A 21,617-nucleotide genomic window follows, 5' to 3' on the forward strand; every position below is an offset into this window, starting at 1 on the left:
CGCAATGCATTCTGGGAGTTACAGTCTGTGCCACATATCCGTTTAGAAACGGCAACTTTGTACAGTCAGACTGAGCCGCAAACCAAGTCCAGCGGCAACAACTCCCCCCTCTTCGCTTTCAGGATGTTTTACCGGCACTCTTGGTCAATATTTGGATATCGCCCGACGGAGCTTAACCACAGACTTTGGGAATAATTTCCATTCGGGAAACTTTGGCGGCTCCGTAGCTAATGAGGAGTTAAGCGAACCGTGGCGAAGATTAGCTAACTAAGCTAACAACCATATTCAATGAGAGGAGGCGAGTGAGTTTTTCTGCAGGTTTATTTGAAGCACCTGAACCTCTGCAACTATGCTCTAGGTCTTTATAGCCAGCGTAGGTAGTTTGGGACATATATGGGGTTTTAAAGCTACCATGGAGTGCTACAACATGGATCATAATAAGCCTAATTTGTTTTGGGGGTTGAGATCTGTGCTGTTATCAGTTATGGGAGATTGCTTTCATTGATTTCGCCCTTCCCTGGTCAAACACATGCTATGAGGCTGCCAGGATATTTCTCAGAGGAGGCGTGTTAAGCTGTGATCGTCGTTTTCATTTTGCAAAGAATGTCCGACTTTGAAAGTTCGTATTTCGGCCTTGAGGATCCGCAGTGGCTATGCATGGTCACGCTCTTCTTCGCATCCCTTGTTACCCTGATACTGTATTTCGTACAGTATTTCCAGCAAGGGGGTGTAGGGAGCAAGCAGACAACAGCAGAGGACAATGCGGCGAAGGAGGAAGCCGCGGATCTGCTGGGATGGGCGCTGTCACTGAAAAGCTGGAGAAGTCAGTGGAGAGGAGCTTGGTGCAGGGCTTTGAATGACCAATCGAGGAAGCGTGGGGTGAGTCTCATGACCGCAGGGGCACCACTGTACTCTGTGGCAGGCAGGTGACTCCAATAAAGACAGCTTGTAAAATGTGGCTGGGTTGAAATGTGGAGGAAATCCACCTCTGCTGTGCTCTCATATAGATACACACCCAACCACTTCAGTCAAATCTCACATTAAGCATTTTCTGATATCAGCAGTCCCACTCTCAAAATTTCCTCCCTCTTGCAACACCTCTGACACATCTGAATTGTGTTCCTTGTTACTGTCAAGTCACAACATATGCCAGTGTGATCCATTACAGCCTTGCTCATTTATTGGCAACAACTTTATTCCCCCGCTCTTTGAGTTGTGTAATAGGCATGTGCTGTTGTTTTAATGTTTCCATCCTCCTCCTTCTCCTCCTCATCAGAGTCCTGTTCTGTTGACATTTGAAGAAGATGATGTCGAGGCGTCAGAGCTCATGGTCAGCCAAGTGTCCAGCTTTAAGAAGTCTGCCAGAAACAAGGTACACTGACCGTAAAGTCTTTTAGTGATACAGAAGGGCCTTTTCTGGGAGATATCTGGATCTATTACACTAATATTGAGTGCCTGTCTGTGTTGTGTCCTCCTCCTCCTCCTCCCAACCGCTGAAAAATAATAGATTTTGTTTGTCACGGCAGCTTCAGCAGCCATCTGGGTTATAGCAGTAGACATTTAAAGATTTCTAATTTCCTTGTTTATGTGTTTTATTGACCAAAGCTGTCGTTCAAATAAATCTTCCCTCTTCTAATTCAGCGAGGGGAGCTACTCTACGAAAACTGCTGCATTTTAGCCTGCAGTCGACAAGCACTGACTCATCAATTTGCCAGCTTTGGTACAGACATTCCCCCATTAATTAAGATTTGGCAAATTAATCTGCTTAGCATTTTGTCCCCACGCTCATTACAGTAAATCAAAAGACACTGTGAATGAATACATTTGCTGGAGAAAGCCCATGAAACACTTTGATGATGCATCTTTTATCAGTCATTCAGATAGAGTGCCAACTTGCTGCAGACTGTGTGTAAAGCAAACTGCCATCAGAGGGCTTTTATGTTTTTTAGAGAGGTCAGATAGGGACAAATTGCTTGCTGTGTTGCCAGCCCGGTTGGCTTTGCCGTACTCCCAATGCAAACTCAGCCCTTTCTTTGTGATCATCGTGATATGGGGCAAAATACCAGGTGCTCTGTTGTTGAACGCAGGGGGTGTAATGAACAGAGGCTTATTTTTACCCACACGCTGTGTATGTGTACGTGTGCGTGCGTGTGCTCTAAGAAGCTTACATAGCTGTCAAGCTCAGCGCTGAGGAGGAGCAGGCAGACAGGAATGCAGCAGCACCTCTGTTTATGCTTCCCCTCGCTGTGATCTCATGCCCAACTTGACACAAACATTTTCGTCCTCCACTGAAATCAGAATGAATGCACTGATTAAATATGTTCCAAGTAAGCGGACACGTTACCATTGTGTGGTGATTTCCCTTGTCTCAGATGCATTCCTCTGCAGTGAAAGTGGTTTATTGTTTTCGGAGATGAATCTGCTGATAGTTCCTTTGGAGGCTAGTACAGATGTTCCTCCTTTTCACAGTGTGGTATGAACTTCATCCGAGGCAGATGTTTTGCTTTTTGATCACTTTTAGCAAAAGTCAGTGTTGTAACCGGATCTCGCTGGTTTTATTGTGGGCTGTTTGTGCTATGTGTTTCTTGCGTAAGACTCTACACACGCAGAAATGTATTAACAATTAATCCTTCCAGCTCCTTTCACATGTGGATAGACACGCAGCACCTTACAGTTAAGAACAAAATATAGATCCCCAATTTGAGTTCTCTCATATTTCATGGTACATGTGAGTTGCATGCGCATGCTTGAGCTCCGGCAGTATCACACTAATGCCTCATTTTGTCTTCCCAAACAGGCCGCTTGCTGCAGTGTGGTTGGGGAGAAGCTTCAATTCACTGTCAGTGCAGCGTCGACAGCCATGGCTACAGCAGATCCTTGTAAATACACAGTCTGTATAGCTCCACTGGAGCTGCAGGTAAATGCTCTTTAGTTGGCCCAAGGCGTCTATTAAAGCCTTGAGTTTTATGAAAGTCAACAATACTCATTTGTTTTTTCTCCTTTGTGAATATCCCTTTAACACTGAGGCGTCTGAGAACAGAGTTACATCCTTTGGAAGACAATGTGGTTTAGTTTAATGGGAGATTTTATTGGACATGATGTGCTGCCCAGCATTGGCTCACTGCGAGCAGGAGTCTTCGATTAAATGGTTGGAGTATCTTTCTGTATTTGGCAAATGTCCCGAAGACCTCATTAAATTCACTGTCAGGCTGGTTTCCAGTAAAGCTGGCCCACTTTGTCTGCATTCGCATTTATCAGGAGCCTATACGGGATTGATGAAACTCTGAGGTTTTGACACAAATGACTAATGACTACCTCGTTCTTACCTGGAAGTTGCAGCGATTTATTGTTCAAATCTGACTGGGCTCATTTTTCAATAAAATGCTCTCATGGCTGACTCACAGTCTTCCCCGTCAGAATTGGACACAACTGAAGTGGGCCAAAGGTGTGTTGGGATATGTAAAGGGTAGTTTGCATTAAGCTGGGCTAAGCTTTCACCCTGCTCTTAGTTTCACTGTCAAATCGTCACCAAAGTATGGATACAAGCGGCTATACAGGCTAACCCAATTGTATTAGGCTATTTTTAAACCAATAAGGTGCTCACCCCTCCTGAACTCATTGTGCCATAAATACAACCTGAGAGAGACTCAGGGCTGAAGTAAGGATTAGAGCCAGGGCAGTTTTGTTTTGGTTGTGGATCAGTTGCGGCAGAAACATAAAGGAAGCCTCTTTTCTCCTTTTCACTCTAATTGTTTCAGCTCAGTCTGGAAAAGTCAGAGAGCCTTTTCAAATGTCTCCGTCCACTGGAACATTTGTAAGCATTTAACTGCTAGAATGGTCCCGGCTCGTCATGTTATGAGTGCTGGGATATGTGGACCAGAAGCCCCCGGGCATTTACAGTATACGGACACAATGATACACCCAGTGCACTGTGGTGTGCTGCTGGTTTTAAACACACTGCTGCTGCACCACATGCCTGTTGCATGTCATCAGGGACACATGTGACACATGTCATCCCAGCGCTGTAACACCACATTTACATATCTGTTGTTTGACTTCACATAGGCGCCTCTCTCTTGTCACAGTCAGGTGGTGTGAAACTATTTTAATAAGCTACTTCTTTGCAAGCAGTATCTGTTCTTCGGTTGTGTAAACATATTCTTTTGGTTAATGCTGTTTGTATGAAGCAGTTCGGGTCTTATCAATGCAGCCTGTGGTATTGTTCTTCTAGATTCATCTGAGCGTTCTCATTGCTATCTGATGAGGCCTTTGTTTGGCATCACAGAGGCGGCCGTTCAGTCTTACACTGGAATCCAGGCATGCTCGGACAGGATGGCCCAGTCTGTTTTCTGCCTCTCTCTTTCTCTCGTCTTCTTTTTTCTCCCTTAGATGAGCAAGGTGTCGATGCACAGCTTGCTCACCTACTCTACTTGGCCTTTCTCCTGTTTGCCAGGCCGACTAGAGAGGCATTGCATATATTTGTTGGTTTTCAAGAGTCATTGTCAAGGTTTTATTGTACTGATTTAGGGTGCTTCCACGCCTAACCTGTTTGGTTTCGTTACAAAAAAACTGGTCTGTTTGCCTGGTTAGTACAGTTTGTTTGGGCTGATGTGAAAGCTGTCAGTTGAACCCTGACGCGGACCAAACAAGCAAACCAAGGCCGCCTAAAAAGGAGGGTCTTGGTCTGCTTCCAAGCAGACTCTGGAGCTGCCGGATTTTATGATAGCAGATATGTGATTTTAGCATGATTTCAAAAGCTGAACCACTAATAGATCCATCAACCGTTTGAAAATCTGTCCATTATCTTACATTTTATCTGTAGCCACATACATAATCTACTGGTATTTATAAAAAAAAAAAATCATGTGGTAACCATGGTAGCACATATGCACATCAGCACAGTTTTTTTCCTCTTTAAAAAGCTGGTAAAGCTGCTGAGCCTGTATCTGATTCTGTACACTTTGTCAGTTCATTGAGTCCATTAAAAGTGAGTGACAGCAATCCCACAGTAATAAGTCCTGAATCATTACTGTACAAGACGCCTCCTCTATGTCCTGTCTCTGATTAGTCTGGAACAGATAGCTCTGTGTAGCAGATACAGAACATGAATTAAACAGAGAGAATACAGTTTCATCAGTATCCAAGATAACAACCATTTAAGAACACCAGTTCCAGCAGTCACGCAGTCCTTTACTCTCAAAATTCATCCACCCATCCATTTTCAATCGCTTATCCAAAGCCAGGTCGGGGGGGCTGCAGGCTGAGCAAAGTATTCCAGCACCCCTCTTTCCCGCAACGCTTTCCAGCTCCTTCTGGGGGATCCAAGACTTTCCCAGGCCAGATGACATATGTAATCCCTCCAGCGTGTTCTGGGTCTGCCCCGGGCCTCCTACAAGTGGGACATGCCTGGAACACCTCTAACGGTCGGGAGGTGCCCAGTAGGCATCCTGATCAGATGCCCGAACCACCTCAACTGACCCCTTTCGATGCGAAGGAGCAGCGTCTCTACTCCGAGCTCCTTACCCTTTCTCTAAGGCTAAGCCCAGACAACGTACGGAGGAAACTAATTTCGACCGCTTGTATCCGAGACCTCATTCTTTCAGTCACTACCCAGAGCTCATTACCATAGGTGAGGGTTGGGACGTAGATGGACCAGTAAATCGAGAGCTTTGCCGTCTTGCTCAGCTCTTTCTTCACCACAGTTGTCCAGCACGACACCTTCATCACTGCAGACGCTCTGCCAAACCGCCGATCCATCTCATGCTCCATTCTGCCCTCACTCGTGAACAACACCCCGAAATACTTGAACTCCCTCGCTTAGGTCAGTAAAATTCATTCTTACAATTTTAAGGTACAGTTTGGAGTACATTGACAGAACAACGTATTCAAGATATGAAGTGTCCCCAGTTTTTATTGAGCCTAACACTGCTTGTTGCCATTGAAGTACTCAACTAATTAATGCATCATGTCTCATGTTGTGAAAACCGGTGCCGTGGTGACAATTTAACGCTTGCCTCATGGTTTGACATTTGGACATTTGAGTCATCAAACAACATAACAACAGCAGCAGAATGATTTATTTTCAAGCGAGGGACCCAAAGACCACAGAAGCACAATTGTTTGTTGTTTACAGAACATCTGGCAGCCACAATAATGCTGTGATTTGTTTCCCCTCAGTTTACTTAGCCTAAACAACACACTGAAACTCATTATGTTCCATGTGTTGCTTAATATGCAGAGATTCAGTCACAATTTTATGTCAATTTCCTTTTAATATTACTGTTAGTGAAGCTCAGTTCTCCTCTCTTTGTTTCCCAGCTTGATCTACAGATGCAAGAAGCTAAAGATGAGGTCAAGGTGAGCTGGGGAGTGTCTCACCTGGAGACAAGGGAGTTGCAGGTGACGCCCACTTTCACCCAGGTAATTTTAAGACTGCAGATAATAAGATGTCCCCGCTGTCTGTAGACATGTAAGTGTGTGTTAGTGTGTTTGAACCAAAGCAAAATAGATATGTTTGACTGTACCAAAATAGAGAATGAGTGTTTTAGTGTAATACAGTCAACATGCTTCTAATATGTCTGATATCATCATGTCTGTCAGGACAATGCCAACACCTCCAGTGTAGCAGCCGTAAAGGAGCAGCTGAGACAGCTGTTATGTGCGACGCGCCCCTCTGTGTTGCTGAGCTGCAGGCCTGCTCAGGCCTCAGAGGTCAAGGTGAGTCATGCCTGATCCATTACATCTGAGGAGGAACGCAATGCAGACACTGTGTGTATGTTTGTCATGCCAGGTCAATAGACAAATAGCCTTGACAGCAACAATAATCATTTTTTTATAGTAACAATCAAATGAAAACATGAAAATAATGTGCTCCTCTCAGCTTTACGTAGCTTTATAGAACGTTTCAGCTCCTTGTTACTGTTTTGGTTCACTCTCACCACTCTCATCATGTCGTTTTCGGCCGCATCAGGCAGCTGTTGTCAGTGAAGAAGACTTCCAGGCTTTAAAACCCACTGTACACTACTATCTATACTCAGCACCAGACAGCAGAGACTCACAGTTAGAGACTTGCTGGTAGACGAAGAAGAGCAATTAGCAACTAAAGAGAGAGATATTGTGTGTTTGCAGCTTGTTTCCACAGCCAAGTGACCGAAAAAGTTATTGCAGGTTTAATCTATACTTTTATATCCAAGTCCCATAAGGCAATTATTATAGACTCTACTCACTGCATACTAATGTATCTACAAAACTGTAAGTGTATTATATTAGTATATGATCAGGGTCTCTGCACACCTACACAAAGCTTGTACTAATGTGTAAAGAGTTTATTATGCTGACATACATTTACAAAAAGCTTTTTTCTCGTGCTCTTTGCCCGACTGTCACATGACATAATGCCACGTGTTGCTGATTTGACCTTGTGTCGTGTGTCAAGCGTCATAAATACTGACAAATGTTTTGAATTTTCCCAGATATGAAATAGGAGGGAAAATTGAGATAAAGTTACCAGGGAATGTTTGAAAAGTGTGCTCTGATTTTTCTGTTTGTTTAAAAACTTGAAAGCGCAGCTTCTGATGCAAATTCTCCACGGTCATGATGAAAATCCGATGCAAATCATGGACAAGACTACATTCTGTCAGCACGGTTGTTTCCCAAAAGAGTCCTCCCCTCTCGTGCAAACTATTATTAGGCTATATTGTCTTTCTCACGCAGAATATCATAAATACACTGCACATAAATTGCTGTTAACATTGCTGCCAGTAGATCATCACTGCTGAGTTATTTACCTATTCTGGTTTCTCCAATAGGAAGCACACAACAACGTGGTTTCACCCCCAAAGCCCCCCCGTGCCCACGACTGGAAGCTGCTGGTGAAGAACATCCGGGTGACACTGAATCAGGAGGAGGATGCTGCAGGTTGGACGTTTGTCTACTTCCCCCAGAGTCTGATAAAAGTCCCCTCAGTCCCGTCTGTGCCTTGTGGCCACAGCGGTCAGCTCACGTCTACATCTCAGTCATAACTGTGGTTTAGTGTCACTTCAAAGAAATGCAACCATTTCACAGTTCTGCTCTTGATATGTAAGCTCACGGTTACTGTTGTACAGGAGTCTGAGAGTCTAAAGCGAATACACAAGCTCCTCTGCCTTGAGGGTGGTGTCGTTCAGCATTATCGACTTGCATCAGTCTTAACTGGCTTTGCTGATAAGATGGAGCTGATTAAAAAAACAATGAGCTGCATAGCTTGTCCTTGTAGCAGCCATATAAATCTTATCCAGCTGCCATGTTTACCTGACGTCCTGCACAGTAACCCGAGACAAAACACATGGTCTTTAGAAATAAAGATACTCCTACATTGTCAAATTAGTATTTTAAAGGCACTACTTTGACCACTTCCATATTCTTATGCATATGAAAAAAGTGGCAGGAGGTGTGATGCATTGTTCACTAAAGACTACACCGTAAACTATGCACGTGACCTATGACATTGTGGGCATATATACTTGTGTGGTGGTGTGTGTGTGTGTGTGTGTGTCACTTAACAGTTACACCTCCAAAACACTAATCAGCAGTGAGGTTTCTGTCAAGTGCTGTCAAGTGTAGTTGATTCAAAACACACATTAAACACACATTAAACATGGCTTAATAGCAGCAATGTCAAACACAAGTACACAAATCAACTTCACTATAACTCGCAGCATTGATAGACAAAGCATTTGTCTTTTGCTGGACACATTTTCCCCACAAATACAACATGCAAATGTTTTTAGCACAAGCCTATGGGATTTTGCATTGTGTAAATTAGCCTAGCAACAGGAGGGGATTTCCTTTGCTCATGTGAAGCCAGGATGAATCACACACACGACTTAAAACACACGACTTCTTTTATCTGTACAAAACATGAAGTTTGAAAAACGAAGTTGTGGTTTTATGTGCCGGACTCTTTCTTGGCAGTGCACAGTGACTTCCTGTTGTCATCATGAGATTGTGAGCAACCAGTGAAGACCAATACCATGCAGCATGAAATCTGCTCCAGTCAAATAATACCTGCATTCAATCCTTATGGTTTTGTTTGCAGGTACTTGCATCAAGCATTCCCGAATTTAATAATGTGTGTGATGGGCCCTCTACTGCAGCAGCCACACCCCATACAGTCTTTAATGTAGGGAAGATGCCACTTAAATGTTCAAAAGTATGGCTAAACTACTCACCTGTGGCATCTGATAGAAAAATAAATTCATAAAATGTGAAAGGATGACATCAAATGAAGTACTCTATCAGTATCACTTTAAAGGACCAGTGTGTAGGAGATAAAGGCAGAAATGGAGTAGAATAGAATTAGTATGGGTTTTTTTAACGTATAATCACCTGAAAATAAGAATTGTTGTGTTTTCGTACCTTACTGATCCATTTATATCTACGTAGGGCGCAGGTCTTTATCCATTGAGTCCGCCATGTTGTACTGGCATGTTTCTACAGTAGCCCAGAACAGACAAACCAGACACTGGCTCAAGATAGGGCCATTTGTCTTTTCATGTCAACCACCATAGTTAGCAGCCCCTCCGCGACAGGCTCGTACTAAGAGTTGCTCCTTGTGACGAACTTTTAAGAAAGTTCTTAAGGTGTCAAACTGTTAGGAGTAGAGAGGAGGACTGTTAAGAGGCTTAAGAGTTTGTTAAGCAGAGGAGAAAATGGCAGAAACACAAAGACGTCAGAGAAATATTCTCCAGATGCTGGATGACGGTGAGCAAATGAAAAGCTACAGATTAGATTATGCAGGGATAATATTTGTGGTCGATCTCATCAGGGGTACGTATGTGTACATTTCCAACCCAACTCGGTAACGCTATAACGCCAGAAATAAAAAGATCACAACACTAAGATATTTGGAAAACTGGAAAAATGTAACAGTGCAGCAGTGATGACTTGGGTCTGTCTCAACCTTCCATCAGCAGAGTGATCACACTAACAACAACACCACTTTCACAGTCAGCAGTTCATTTCCACTGGGTGTCCACACCTTGCAGGCTCACAAAAGGGTGTGTCTGTGACAACCAATCACATCTGTTAAAAGAATGCATCACACCTCACAACGGGGTCGACCACACCTCCTCACTGAGGTATCTGTCCCTTCTTTGCTCAGAGTTTCCTAAATGGTGTCAGTATAACTATTTCAGGGGCTGTTTGTGTCTGGTCTTTGTTTATTTGGCCAACAGACTTTATTCCAGAAAACAAGGAAGAGATTTGTCTGCCAGTTGGCTGTCAAAGGTGGTAAACCACTGGTTAAAGCTGAACAATGTTGGCAGTATATTAATAATACGCCCACATCAGCACCACAGCACTCTGTGTGGCAGCATGGACCTGCACAAAAGTGAGATTGTCTAATGATCAGAGCGTAAACAAAGCACCGGGGTTATTATCAGCCATGAGGACAAGATGTTCTGAGTTACAAGAGGCTTCAGAAATCATTGTCCAGTCTTAGACATTAACATCATCCACAACAACTTTGTTTTGGTGGCGTCTGAGTTGAGTCATTCTCTAACTGTGAGTCAGCAGGTCTCCGGGCTCCAGACATCCTCTTTAAGTCTTCTGCCCAGCACTTACTTGATGTTGTACAGCAGAGACATGACACAGCGATCAAGACTTCATTATCTGTTTCCGTCCTGTAAGTGAAGGACACTTATACTTAGCCTAGCTTCGCTTTTGAGACTTCCTGTGGGCCATAAGCCAGGTCTAGAGCTACTGCAGTGGATGCTCCGTCTTTGAGGTTTTTGCTGATGTTGTCAATAAGACGCAGTGCTTTCACAGTATTGGAGGAGCCTGGCTTGTGGCTAGTTGAGTTTGAGTGCTTCATGAAACAGGCTTCATCACATGTGCTGAGGAATCATTACTGTGAGTCTCCTCTAACCTATGCATAATTCATCACATATACAATGTGCACTGACATCCCATTTGTCTATTAGAATGATCAGAGGAAGTGACCAAGGTGAAATTAAATCTTGCAGCAGCACATTTTATGTGATCAGCTGTCATTTTGTAATGAATATGCAGTTTAGATCTTTGATTACACCTTTTTTTGTTCCTGTGATGCCGACCGTTTTCTGCTGTGTTTGTAGGCAGCATGAATCCTCTGTGTGTACTGCAGTTAGACGATCCTCCGCAGAAGTTTAACACCTCTGTTTCAAAGAACACAACCAATCCTGCCTGGGACCAGCCGTTTATTTTGTAAGTTTTACCACGGAGCACTGCAAACAATGGCTGCTTTTTCACAGATGATGTATGCTCTCATTTATCCAGCCAATCCATCAACATCTGTAATGTATTTATCTGTCTTTTCTTTCTTTGTTTCACCCAGTGAATTGAACGGACGATCAAAAGAGCTCAATGTTCAGCTGATGAATGACGGACAACCTCAAGAGAGTAAGGAAATTACTGGCTGCCTGTATTTGTGTTTTATTCATCATGAATTCTTTTGTCCGCGTGTATTTGCACTACCAGTCTAACGTAGGTGTGTTTCTCCTTTTCAGATTCGTTACTCGGTCAGGTGTCAGTGCCTTTTGATCTTGTAAAGAAGCAGCCCAAAGGACAGCAAACATTTGCACTCATGACCAAAGATGTAGTGACTGGTTCACTTACTACTGATGTAAGATAATGACGCCTGTTTGCCCTCAAGGAATACTTCACTCCCAAAATGACTGATTGTAAATCAGTTACTCATCCTGTGTTATGTTTAATTTTTTGCACAAAACATTGTTTTTCTTGCATGCCCACGTTGAGCAGTGAATCAAAAATGGAAGTCATAGGGATCCATGTTTAACCACAGCAAAACTATATCAAAACATCAGTTTACAGACTCGTGCAGTATTATCCAAGTGTCATTTCACTGAAATACACATGATCATTTGGGGGAGTGAAGGCTTCCTTTAACATCAACAAATATGGTTGACTTATTCTCATTCACTCAGAGTTAGAATATTAATTTTGGGGAATTGTATCCTTCAGTTTACCTACCTGGAGCCCAGTGAGGTGAGGTCCTGGCACCCTCCCACCCCAGCCTCCCATAAGAAAGTGGAGATGGACCGTACAGTGATGCCCTGCGGCACGGTGGTCACCACCATCACAGCGGTGAAGAGCAAGCCGGGTCGACCTCTCCCTCCTGGACTTACCTTAGGTACAGCACCACAAACTGTGGTGACACAGCACTGACAAAGATGGCAGAGTCTCTCCCATAACTGATATACAAACAAGATACAGTACAGGGAGGCTCATTGAGGTATACATGATGATGCTGAGATAATGCTGTGATAATATTGATATAATCCCTGCAAATTGCATCACCATTTTTTCATTAAAGCTGTTTTAAAATTCAGTAGTCATCACATATAACCTCTGACAGTTCCTGCTAGGACTTATTAAACACAGGCCTTTTTTGAGCATGGCTACATGGATTGCAATGTACATATTATACCTGCTAAACATTTGCATGTTACATTGTCACTGTCAGCATGTTAGCATGCCGCTAATGTTAGCATTTAGCCTAAGTAAAGCCTCACAGAGTGGCAGGGAGTCTTGTTATCCAAATGTCAATTTGAGGTGGAACCGAACACCCTTGAAACTAAAACCATGCAAACCATAAATAGAGTCATCAGAGGTTTCTTTATGATATATTTTAAATGTGATTATATCTACAGTCAGTTGCGTAAGGCAGTTACAGCGGGCCCCAGTGCACATATGCTTTGCACATATCGTCTCCTCACATTATCAAACAGAGATTGGACAACATCATTATTTATATTACCAACCAATCATCATTGCATCTATGTATGACAAAGAATACAAAGAAAATAAGAAATGATTCATTTAATTTAACTATTTTACAGTTTATTCATAGTTTATATTTGACTATTTTACACAAAAAACATGATATAGATATGTTTGCCTTTTTCAAGGGCATATATGTCAAATGGCACCTTTTTAAATTCTTTGAGCATAGGCATATTTCTAAGGTAGCAGTCACTCATTGGGGCCCATTCTTCGTCCAACACATTGTTAGAGGGCCCGCTCTCTTTATGGGCCCCCTGATGATAATAATAAATAAATAAAAATATGCATATATTTATATAAAATGAATAAATAGACAAATAAAAATTCAGCTACTAGAGAAAGAAACACATTTACAGAACGAGGCATTAGCAAGACGTGGAATTCAAAGTGGTATACATGTCATTCTTTAAAGTCTTATAAACAATACACCACATCTGCACAATTACAAGTTTAGTAATCTGGTGTGAGTGTAAAGACAGATGTTTAAAATTGCTTCTCTTAAACAATAGCAGAAGGGCATTCTAGATGTCAATGAGCCTTTTTCATGGAGGACACTTTGCCACAGTAGCAGAAGCACAGGTGGAAATAACAATGATGGTAGAATTCCATTTAGCTGCTTTAGCTTCAGGGTCCTGGTGTCGTGCATGCTGGCCCACTGCGACACTGTAATGGCTTATTGGGACACTTCAACAGAGCAGAGCAATAGTTAATGGTGTTAGTAAGAGCTAGTATGATAAGTCAGAATGCCTCTTAGTGGGCCACAGCTGAAATTGCAGTCATTTTTTTTCCAACTCTATAACGCACACTGTCAAATCTTAACAACTTATGTTTTCAATTTCCATCGCGCCCATGAAGCAGTCGACTGATTGCTAACTTTGTGCTCCCTCAGATCCTGCCCAGAAAGCGGTGGCCAACAAGCCGAAGCTGTCGGAACGCCGCGTCTCAGAGCAGGCGACCATGCTGGGGACCACAGTCAGCAAGGCCTTGTCCTCCTCTGACACTGAGCTGCTGATGCTCAACGGCACGGACCCGGTGGCCGAGGCCGCCATCAGACAGCTCCACCAGTCTGCCAAGCAGAAGCTCAAGTCCCCAGTGAAGAAGAGTACCATCATCATCTCCGGCATCGCCAAAGTAAGGATGAGCTCCGGCACCAGAGGAGCTCTTCACTTGGTGCATTATACTGTTCCCCTTTTTACATTTTACTTATATGGAACCGAAACAAACAGGGCAGGTGTGAAAGCACCTTTAGGGTAGCATGCAGCCGAGGACAGTCTCTAGACTTTGCTGTTCAGGAAGTCAGTTTCCACCAACACTTTTTAGCTGCAGGAAGAAATTCTTTATGTTGTTGAAGTACAATGATTAATACTGTTTGCCTAATCCCGCGGCCATCTTTGTGCCCAGATTACTCTGAAAAAGGTCCTCAGAGCCAATGCAAATAGTTGGTCATTCATGATGCCAGAGGAAGTATTTGCATGAACAAATGCAAATGTTAAACCAAAGGACATCTCACCTTACTAGAAACTCATTTTAAACTCATTTCCCAGACGCCCTTGTCTCAGGATGATGAGCTAGCTCTTATGGCGGGCTACGCCGCAGCGATGGACGCCTCGATGTCAGAGGGCAGCTCTACTCAGGATGTGACCACAGCGATTGCGTCAGGGACCAGTAGCCCTCCAGACACGTCAGAGCCCCAGGAAGGCCCCAGCGGAATCGGCCGGCCCCCACAGGACTGGGAGAGCCAAACCGGCGAGGAGCTAGACCATACCTCACTATCCATGTGTGTGTCTGAGGCGAGCTGCAAGAAGAGACGAGGTGAGAGGTCACAGTGGGACCCACTGACCACCTGAAGCCAGGGGTTACTCTGAACATGATGACACAACAGGTCTTTATAGGAGTATTATTCCATAAATCATGCTTTAAATCCTCCAAAAACATTTCGCCTTAAAGGCAGAACTTGATAAATGTTCTCCATTTGGCTGTTTTTACAGCCATCTGTTGCTCCTCTGTGATGCAGTCTGTTTTCTCTCTCTTTCCTTCCTACTGTTTGAACCTTTCCTTTTTGAACTATCATCACTGCCATCTTAGAGGAAGGCACTGCTAAGCACACGTTATGTCCAGATGAGTAAGTTATCCCATGAGTTACTTGTAGTATCCTTGGTACTGACGCTAGTATGTGCAGTAGCTGCTAGCTCTCAGTAGAGTAGATAACCTAGTTTTTCTGTGATGCCAAATTCATTTTCAGTTCATGTAAAATCAGTTAGATATTAGCGGATCATATAGTTACTGTATGTTACATCTTAAAGGGATAGTGCACCCAAAAATGAAAATTCAGCCATTATCTACTCACCCATATGCCGACGGAGGCCCTGGTGAAGTTTTAGAGTCCTCACATCCCTTGCGGAGATCGGCAGGGGGAGCGGCTAGCACACCTAATGGCAGACGGCACCCCAGACTAACGTCCAAGAACACAAAATTGAATCCACAAAGTATCTCCATACTGTTCATCCATAGTGATCCAAGTGTGCTGCAGCTGCGACATAAAAAGTTGTTTCGAAAAACGTCATATGAACTCTGTTTTTAGCCTCACTGTAGCCCGTAGCTCTGACTGCTTCTCTGTGCTCCGCGCTCACGTGTGCGCGCCTGCGTGAGACCAGCGAAAACATGAGCTTTGCTCACCCGTGTTTACATCACGTGACACGTGCACCACATGGGGAAACAGCAGTAACCACAGTAGCTAAAAGATAATTTGCACTACGGTCTTTTAGCAAAGGACAGCCCAACATGTCTGAAGACTTTGAAATTGAGGAGGAACAGCATTTCTTTGTTGAGCCGTATTTGTTTGAGCCCGAGTATACGGACGGAACTCAGGCTACTGGACGAAGCAGCCGCCGCAGCTCATGAGCCTAACCCTCAGCCAGCCGCAGAATACCGGAGTCGAGCACTGGAAACCTGGTGGTGTAGTTGTTTCAAATGCAAAGCAATGCCAACGGATGAGGAAAGTCTTTGCTGCTCAGACTGGGAATTGGCGATGCCTGCACTTGAGAATCTGGACATCAGTACTGACGAGACTGCTGCTCTTCAGAGACCGTGCATCACCGATCACCCTGAGCGCGCACACGTGAGCGCGGAGCACAGAGAAGCAGTCAGAGCTACAGGCTACAGTGAGGCTAAAAACAGAGTTCATATGACATTTTTCGAAACAACTTTTTATGTCGGGGCTGCAGCACACTTGGATCACTACGGATGAACAGTATGGAGATACTTTGTGGATTCAATTTTGTGTTCTTGGACGTTAGTCTGGGGCGCCGTCTACCATTAGCTGTGCTAGCCGCTCCACCCGCCGATCTCCACAAGGGATGTGAGGACTCTAAAACTTAACCAGGGCCTCTGTCGGCATATGGGTGAGTAGATAATGGCTGGATTTTAATTTTTGGGTGCACTATCCCTTTAAAGTAAACTGTGGGGCTGCACAATATACAATATTAGTATATTAGTATAAGTACTGTGAATATTTTGAGATATTCACTTGCAATATGATGTATCGCACTCTCACACTCAGACCTGTTTCAGTCTGTAATTAAATTATAAATATGGACATCAAAATGCCAAAAATGCAGCGTAAAATATCCCACACATAATGATCAGATATCTTTTCATATTGCAATACTAATAGAATTTATTTGCTGTGTAGTATATTGTTCGGCCTTTTGCTGGAGGGATTTATCATGAATGAAAGATACGAATGTAAGCTAATTATTAGTCATTTATTAGTTTCCATAGTGTTTAAATTGTTTTATATTAACCTAATCTAATCCACAGATATTAGCAAATCGAGAATCTACTGAAAGTTAAAGAATCAGGGTTCCTACGCAGCGTGGAAAAGTATGGAATTTGATTTTAGTAATTTCCAGGTCTGGGTAAGTATGGGGAAAAGAAAAGAGAGTATAGAACAATATTCAGGTTTCCAGACTGTTGCTGCTAGTCCATCTTCTAAAATATAAAAGTCAGAATTGATGAAAATAAGTTGATCATACAAGCAGAGTGTGTACTAGTAACAGTGACATTTCGGTACCTCTGGACCTTTGTCAGGAGTGCTATTTTTCTATTGTTTCTATTTAAGCTCGATGTTGGAAATAAGGGTGTTGAACACTCTTGACGGAGGTCCAGGTGGACCGAAACGTTAGTGTTACTAGTAAACTTTGAAGCTGAGCAAGAGCAGTGTGCGGGATTTTCTGTTCAAAGACTCAACTTAACTTCAAATTTATAATGTTTGGCCTTAAAAGTCTTAAATTTGAGCTTGCGAGGTCTGAATTGCCACTAGTGTTGTGCAAGGTACTACAAATTAGTTATTAGTTACAGATACTAGTTACTCCTCTCAAAATGTACTTTTCCAAATACTACATATAAAAGTATTTAGTTACTTAAGAAAGGAACTTTTGCATACTTTTACTTTTACTTTTTAATTTTTGGCACAGTGTGGGACAAGACAACTCAAAAATTTTATCTGTGATTATACAGATTATCACTATGATTTAATGTTAGTAGTGAAACAATAAAACTGATATAGTTTTGATAGGCCAGAAGTCCATAAATCAGTCTTGAATTAGGTTAAAATTATCTTGAATAAGTCCTTAAAAGCATTAAGTTTGAGGTGTCTGATACCTGTAGACACCCTTAGGGAAACCTTTATGACTGTGTCCATCGTCGTTTCCATGGAAACAGTAAATGAACAAGGCTGCAGGGATGCCCTGAAAATTAAATTGACTTTTTTAAACTCACTTTGGGTTTTCATTCAAAAAGAAAATAAAAATATATGAGAGGAACAAAAAATAACATTATTCACTCAATATGTTGAAGGGACCCATTTTCCAAATTCATACATGTTATTCCTCTGGTCTAAGACAGTCCAAAAATATTACTAAACATAAACAACTACTCAAACTAAACTCAAATTTGTGATGTCATAGAGTATAAAGTCTGGAGCTGCTCCACAGACAATGAATTGGGATCAATTGAGTCATCATTTGAGTGTAATAAGAAAACAAATGTTTTGTGGGATCACAAATCATGCTCTCACTCGTTGTCTGTGGAGCAGCTCCAGACTTTATACTCTATGACATCACAAGTTTGAGACTCTGGTCTCTGGTCTGGCTTTGAGAGGGAGCAGTTCATATTCACAAATACTGATTGAGCTTTCATAGGACATGGAAATAACATATTGAAATCCTAAATTTGGGTCATGTTCCCCTGTAAGGGAGAAGAATACATTATAGGTAGCATCGGTTAGTTTCCTGCCTCCTTGGGCAGAGATGTTTGACAGTGGAACATTGTCTAACTTTCTGTGTAGGAGTGTGGACTGAACAGCTTTAATGGATAGTGCAAGTTTTCCGAGGGCTGGCTTTTGTACTGGGATGTCAAATACGGTCTGAGTGGAAATTAGAGTCTGGAAAAGTATGGAATTTTGGAAATGGAAAATGTGTAGGAACCCTGAGGAATGATGCTTGCAGTAAGGTTGGACTGAGTGGCTGCTCTCTGTTGGTACAGTCCAGTGTGTGTTAGCTGGTGATTAAAGTCATTACAGTTTGTCCAAGTGTGATTGTCACTGTCCAAAACTTGACGGAGCTCTTTATAGAGGAAGAACCAGTAGTCAAAGGGGAATAGTCCCGTTGATGCCATTGATAACCAACAATTTCCAACTAACACCAATTCTGTGCCACTGCTGCTTCAGCTGTCGTCAGATTGCTGCTACTTCAGATACTTCAAATGCATCCTGTATATCAAGAGTTATTTTGCCTTAAGTGGTGTCATCTTGACACAGTCCTTGTCTCAAGATATCACAGTGAATATTTCCTGTCCTTTGCCTCTGCTCCACAGGCAGCTTCTTACAGAAGAGTGCCAGGCTCTTCTTCCGCCGGCGTCACCAGCGCAAGGACCCGGGGATGAGCCAGTCGCACAATGACCTGGTTTACCTGGAGTCTCCAGCCGCAGTGGAGCGGGCCAGCCGAACAGCCACGCTTAGCCGCATGCTCAACCGCAAGAGTAGGAATAAGAGCAAAGCCAATGGCTCTACCTCCATGGGGGAGCCACATGCGTGACCCCCCTCCTCTCCTCCTCTCCTCCTCACCTCAGTCCCTCCTACAACAACTACCATCACCATCTCCACCTCAAACTTGCACTGGCAAACTTCCTGGCTAACTTACTCCCCCTAATGCCCGACCTACATACTGGGGCTCCTGCGTTGTGAATGGGAAAGCTGTGCAGATGGAAAAATATCCTCTTATACTGCCGTTTCCTGCTTCCTTCGAGAAGCAGACACTTCACCGAAAGCAAGCGTGTGCATGTGTGAATGAGGGTCTCCTGTCTGGGGATTAATGGCATTTAAGAGGATATTATTTTGCATGTTTCTTTCATCTAATTTTATGCAACATTTTTGAAATCTTTAAGTGCTTTCGTGGCCTTGTTACAGACAGAAGGGACTGGTGTGGACTGTCACGCTTTACCTCGCTGTCGCCGAGGACGAAGAGCAAACTCTCCCTGCTGTAATCCGTACATTTCCTACGGTGGAACAACAGGACCAAAGATGAAGAGAAGAGTGGTGTTTGTATGATTTGCACAGTTTTAGTATCTTTATTTAAAGTGCAATGACAGGAGCTGCTCTTGTGATAGAGATTCTTGTTGAAAACATTAGCAAAGGGAGATCTTTTCGCTGCGGGGGATATACGAGTAATACGACTACTTCTTGACACTAATACTATGAAATATGGTATTTATATCGACTCATTTAAAAATCCTTGTAGTTTTAATCAACATAAAAGAAGACCAGAACAGCAGCTGTATGTCATGTGCATATAAAAGCTGTAAAACAAAGCTATTTACAAAAATGTAATGCGACAGCGGCCATTAACACAAGTTATCACCCCTCCAAAAGGAATAAAAGAAGCAGTGACACGGTGGCTAACATGAAACTTTAGCTTTCAAATGATATGCAATTCTTCTTTGTCTTCCTAAAAAAGATTCTTCCTGTACACTACTGTTATCAGCAGGGTTGTTAATGTGTCAAAAGGGAACTGAACGAACCTCAAGCCAGGGACTGTGACGTTACACTCGGCCATACTCGTTGCATTAACGAAACCTGTTTCATTTGAACGAAATCCTCGTTCTTTTATCGGATGTTTTATCGTTTTTAAAGAGATGTAGCTTTGAACTCATGAACAAGAGAACGTGTGAACACCTTTGGGAGCAACCAAACAGATTGGCTGCTTTATTTTTATTTTTTTTATCCAGCTAATGATTGTATTTCCTTTTTGTGAGCAGCTTGTTGAAGACATGTCTCTGTACATCATGTTAACTACTGTTTCTTCAATAAGTTATGGACGCAGCTGTGACAGACAGACTAACAGATTGCCTTACAGTTATTCTGAGGATGACGTCACTGGTGGGGTGAACTCCGCTCTACGTGGCTTTTTTTTGGGGGGGGGGGGGGGGGGGGTCCGGAGGCTGCGTTCGCCATCACACCAGAGGACTGTGGCGAACTGTTGGAAGTGGCTCTAAGAGACAAGGGTACCACCGTGTTCCTGCACCATCAGCAGTGTCTATAATCAAGAAGCCTATGCACATAACATATTTGTTAACTGGGTGTTTACATTATTAGACTATCTGAGAATTAAAAACACTCACATGCTGTTCATGACACTGTCCCGCAGATGCTATGTGGGTTGTCTTTGTGTCTTGGTATTTACAGTACAAAGTAGATTTGTCATCATTGACTGCAGTATGTTTTGAAACTGGTGAAAATTTGAAAACCTTTCAGGCAGAATCACCTTTAAACTCTGAGGAAGGGAGCGGGAAACGAGCCCTTGCTTATGGCAGCATTGGCTACTGTTAGCATTCAGTAAGCAGTTAAGGCTGTATGTGATTAATAAACTGCTTCCTGATGTTTTTTTATTGGCATCTGCTCTGTGCACAGAAACGGACTGACTGCGCTGTCGATGCAGAGAGTCAGTCATTTCCCCTGCAGGGATTGTAACTAATATACATATCGAGTTATTTCATTTTCAGCAATAAATATTGATTGAATAACGGAGATTGTGGTGCCACTTTGAATGTCCAGGCTGCGGTGAATTTTGTCCCAGTGCTCCTGTAGCTTGTTACATGCACATGCTGATAATGCTGATCCACTTGTGTTAGTTTACAGAGGCTCATTTTTATTTTGCAGATAATTTTGCATACAAGACATTTAAAGTTCAAGCACATGATGCTCTGTTTTAGTCATTTTAGTCTTGAATCAAGTCTTTCGAGGTACATTTTTTCTTTTATTCTGCCAGTGTAGGAAAATGTTCACCTGTTTTCAATTAAGATTAAAAAAAAAAAAAAGGAATTAAAAAAGAAATTCCAAAGTAATGTTTTCATAATTCTAGTGCTGCAAGGGGATTTGTTTTCTCTTGCGTCATGATACAGACACTCGTTTGATCATTTTAAACAAGCTTATTTAAATGAAAACAGGTGGAGGTTATTTTACTGCACTGGAAAAAATGTAACAAAAATATAAATGTAAGACTCAATTTCAGTTATTAAAAGGTTAAAGAGTAGTTCAAAGCAGCTCTGACACAACCAGCTACCACAAAAATACTGTTTACATGTTAATCCATGAGTTATAAGCAGAGTTGGGACCAGGTCATTGTTTTGCAAGTCACAAGTAAGTCTCGAGTCTTTGGCCTCAAGTTCCAAAACCTAAACTTTGTCGTAATGTGCTCTTCACCAAATGTAATGCCATTCTAACAACAGAATAATTATAT

General features: G+C 42.7%; 1 protein-coding gene across 1 annotated transcript; it reads left to right on the forward strand.

Annotated features, from left to right (window-relative positions):
* Positions 1 to 32: 32 nt before the first annotated feature.
* LOC126387686 (C2 domain-containing protein 2) lies at positions 33 to 20,905 on the forward strand. Its single transcript, XM_050040303.1, has 13 exons — positions 33 to 879; positions 1,277 to 1,372; positions 2,798 to 2,917; positions 6,319 to 6,420; positions 6,601 to 6,717; positions 7,809 to 7,917; positions 11,115 to 11,223; positions 11,354 to 11,418; positions 11,526 to 11,641; positions 12,001 to 12,169; positions 13,712 to 13,953; positions 14,367 to 14,634; positions 18,697 to 20,905. The coding sequence occupies exons 1-13, from the start codon at positions 604 to 606 to the stop codon at positions 18,915 to 18,917; spliced, it is 2,010 nt and encodes a 669-aa protein (XP_049896260.1). The 5' UTR covers positions 33 to 603; the 3' UTR covers positions 18,918 to 20,905.
* The last annotated feature ends 712 nt before the right edge of the window (positions 20,906 to 21,617 follow it).

The sequence above is a fragment of the Epinephelus moara genome, chromosome 3, assembly GCF_006386435.1.
Source record: "Epinephelus moara isolate mb chromosome 3, YSFRI_EMoa_1.0, whole genome shotgun sequence".
NCBI lineage: Eukaryota > Metazoa > Chordata > Actinopteri > Perciformes > Serranidae > Epinephelus > Epinephelus moara.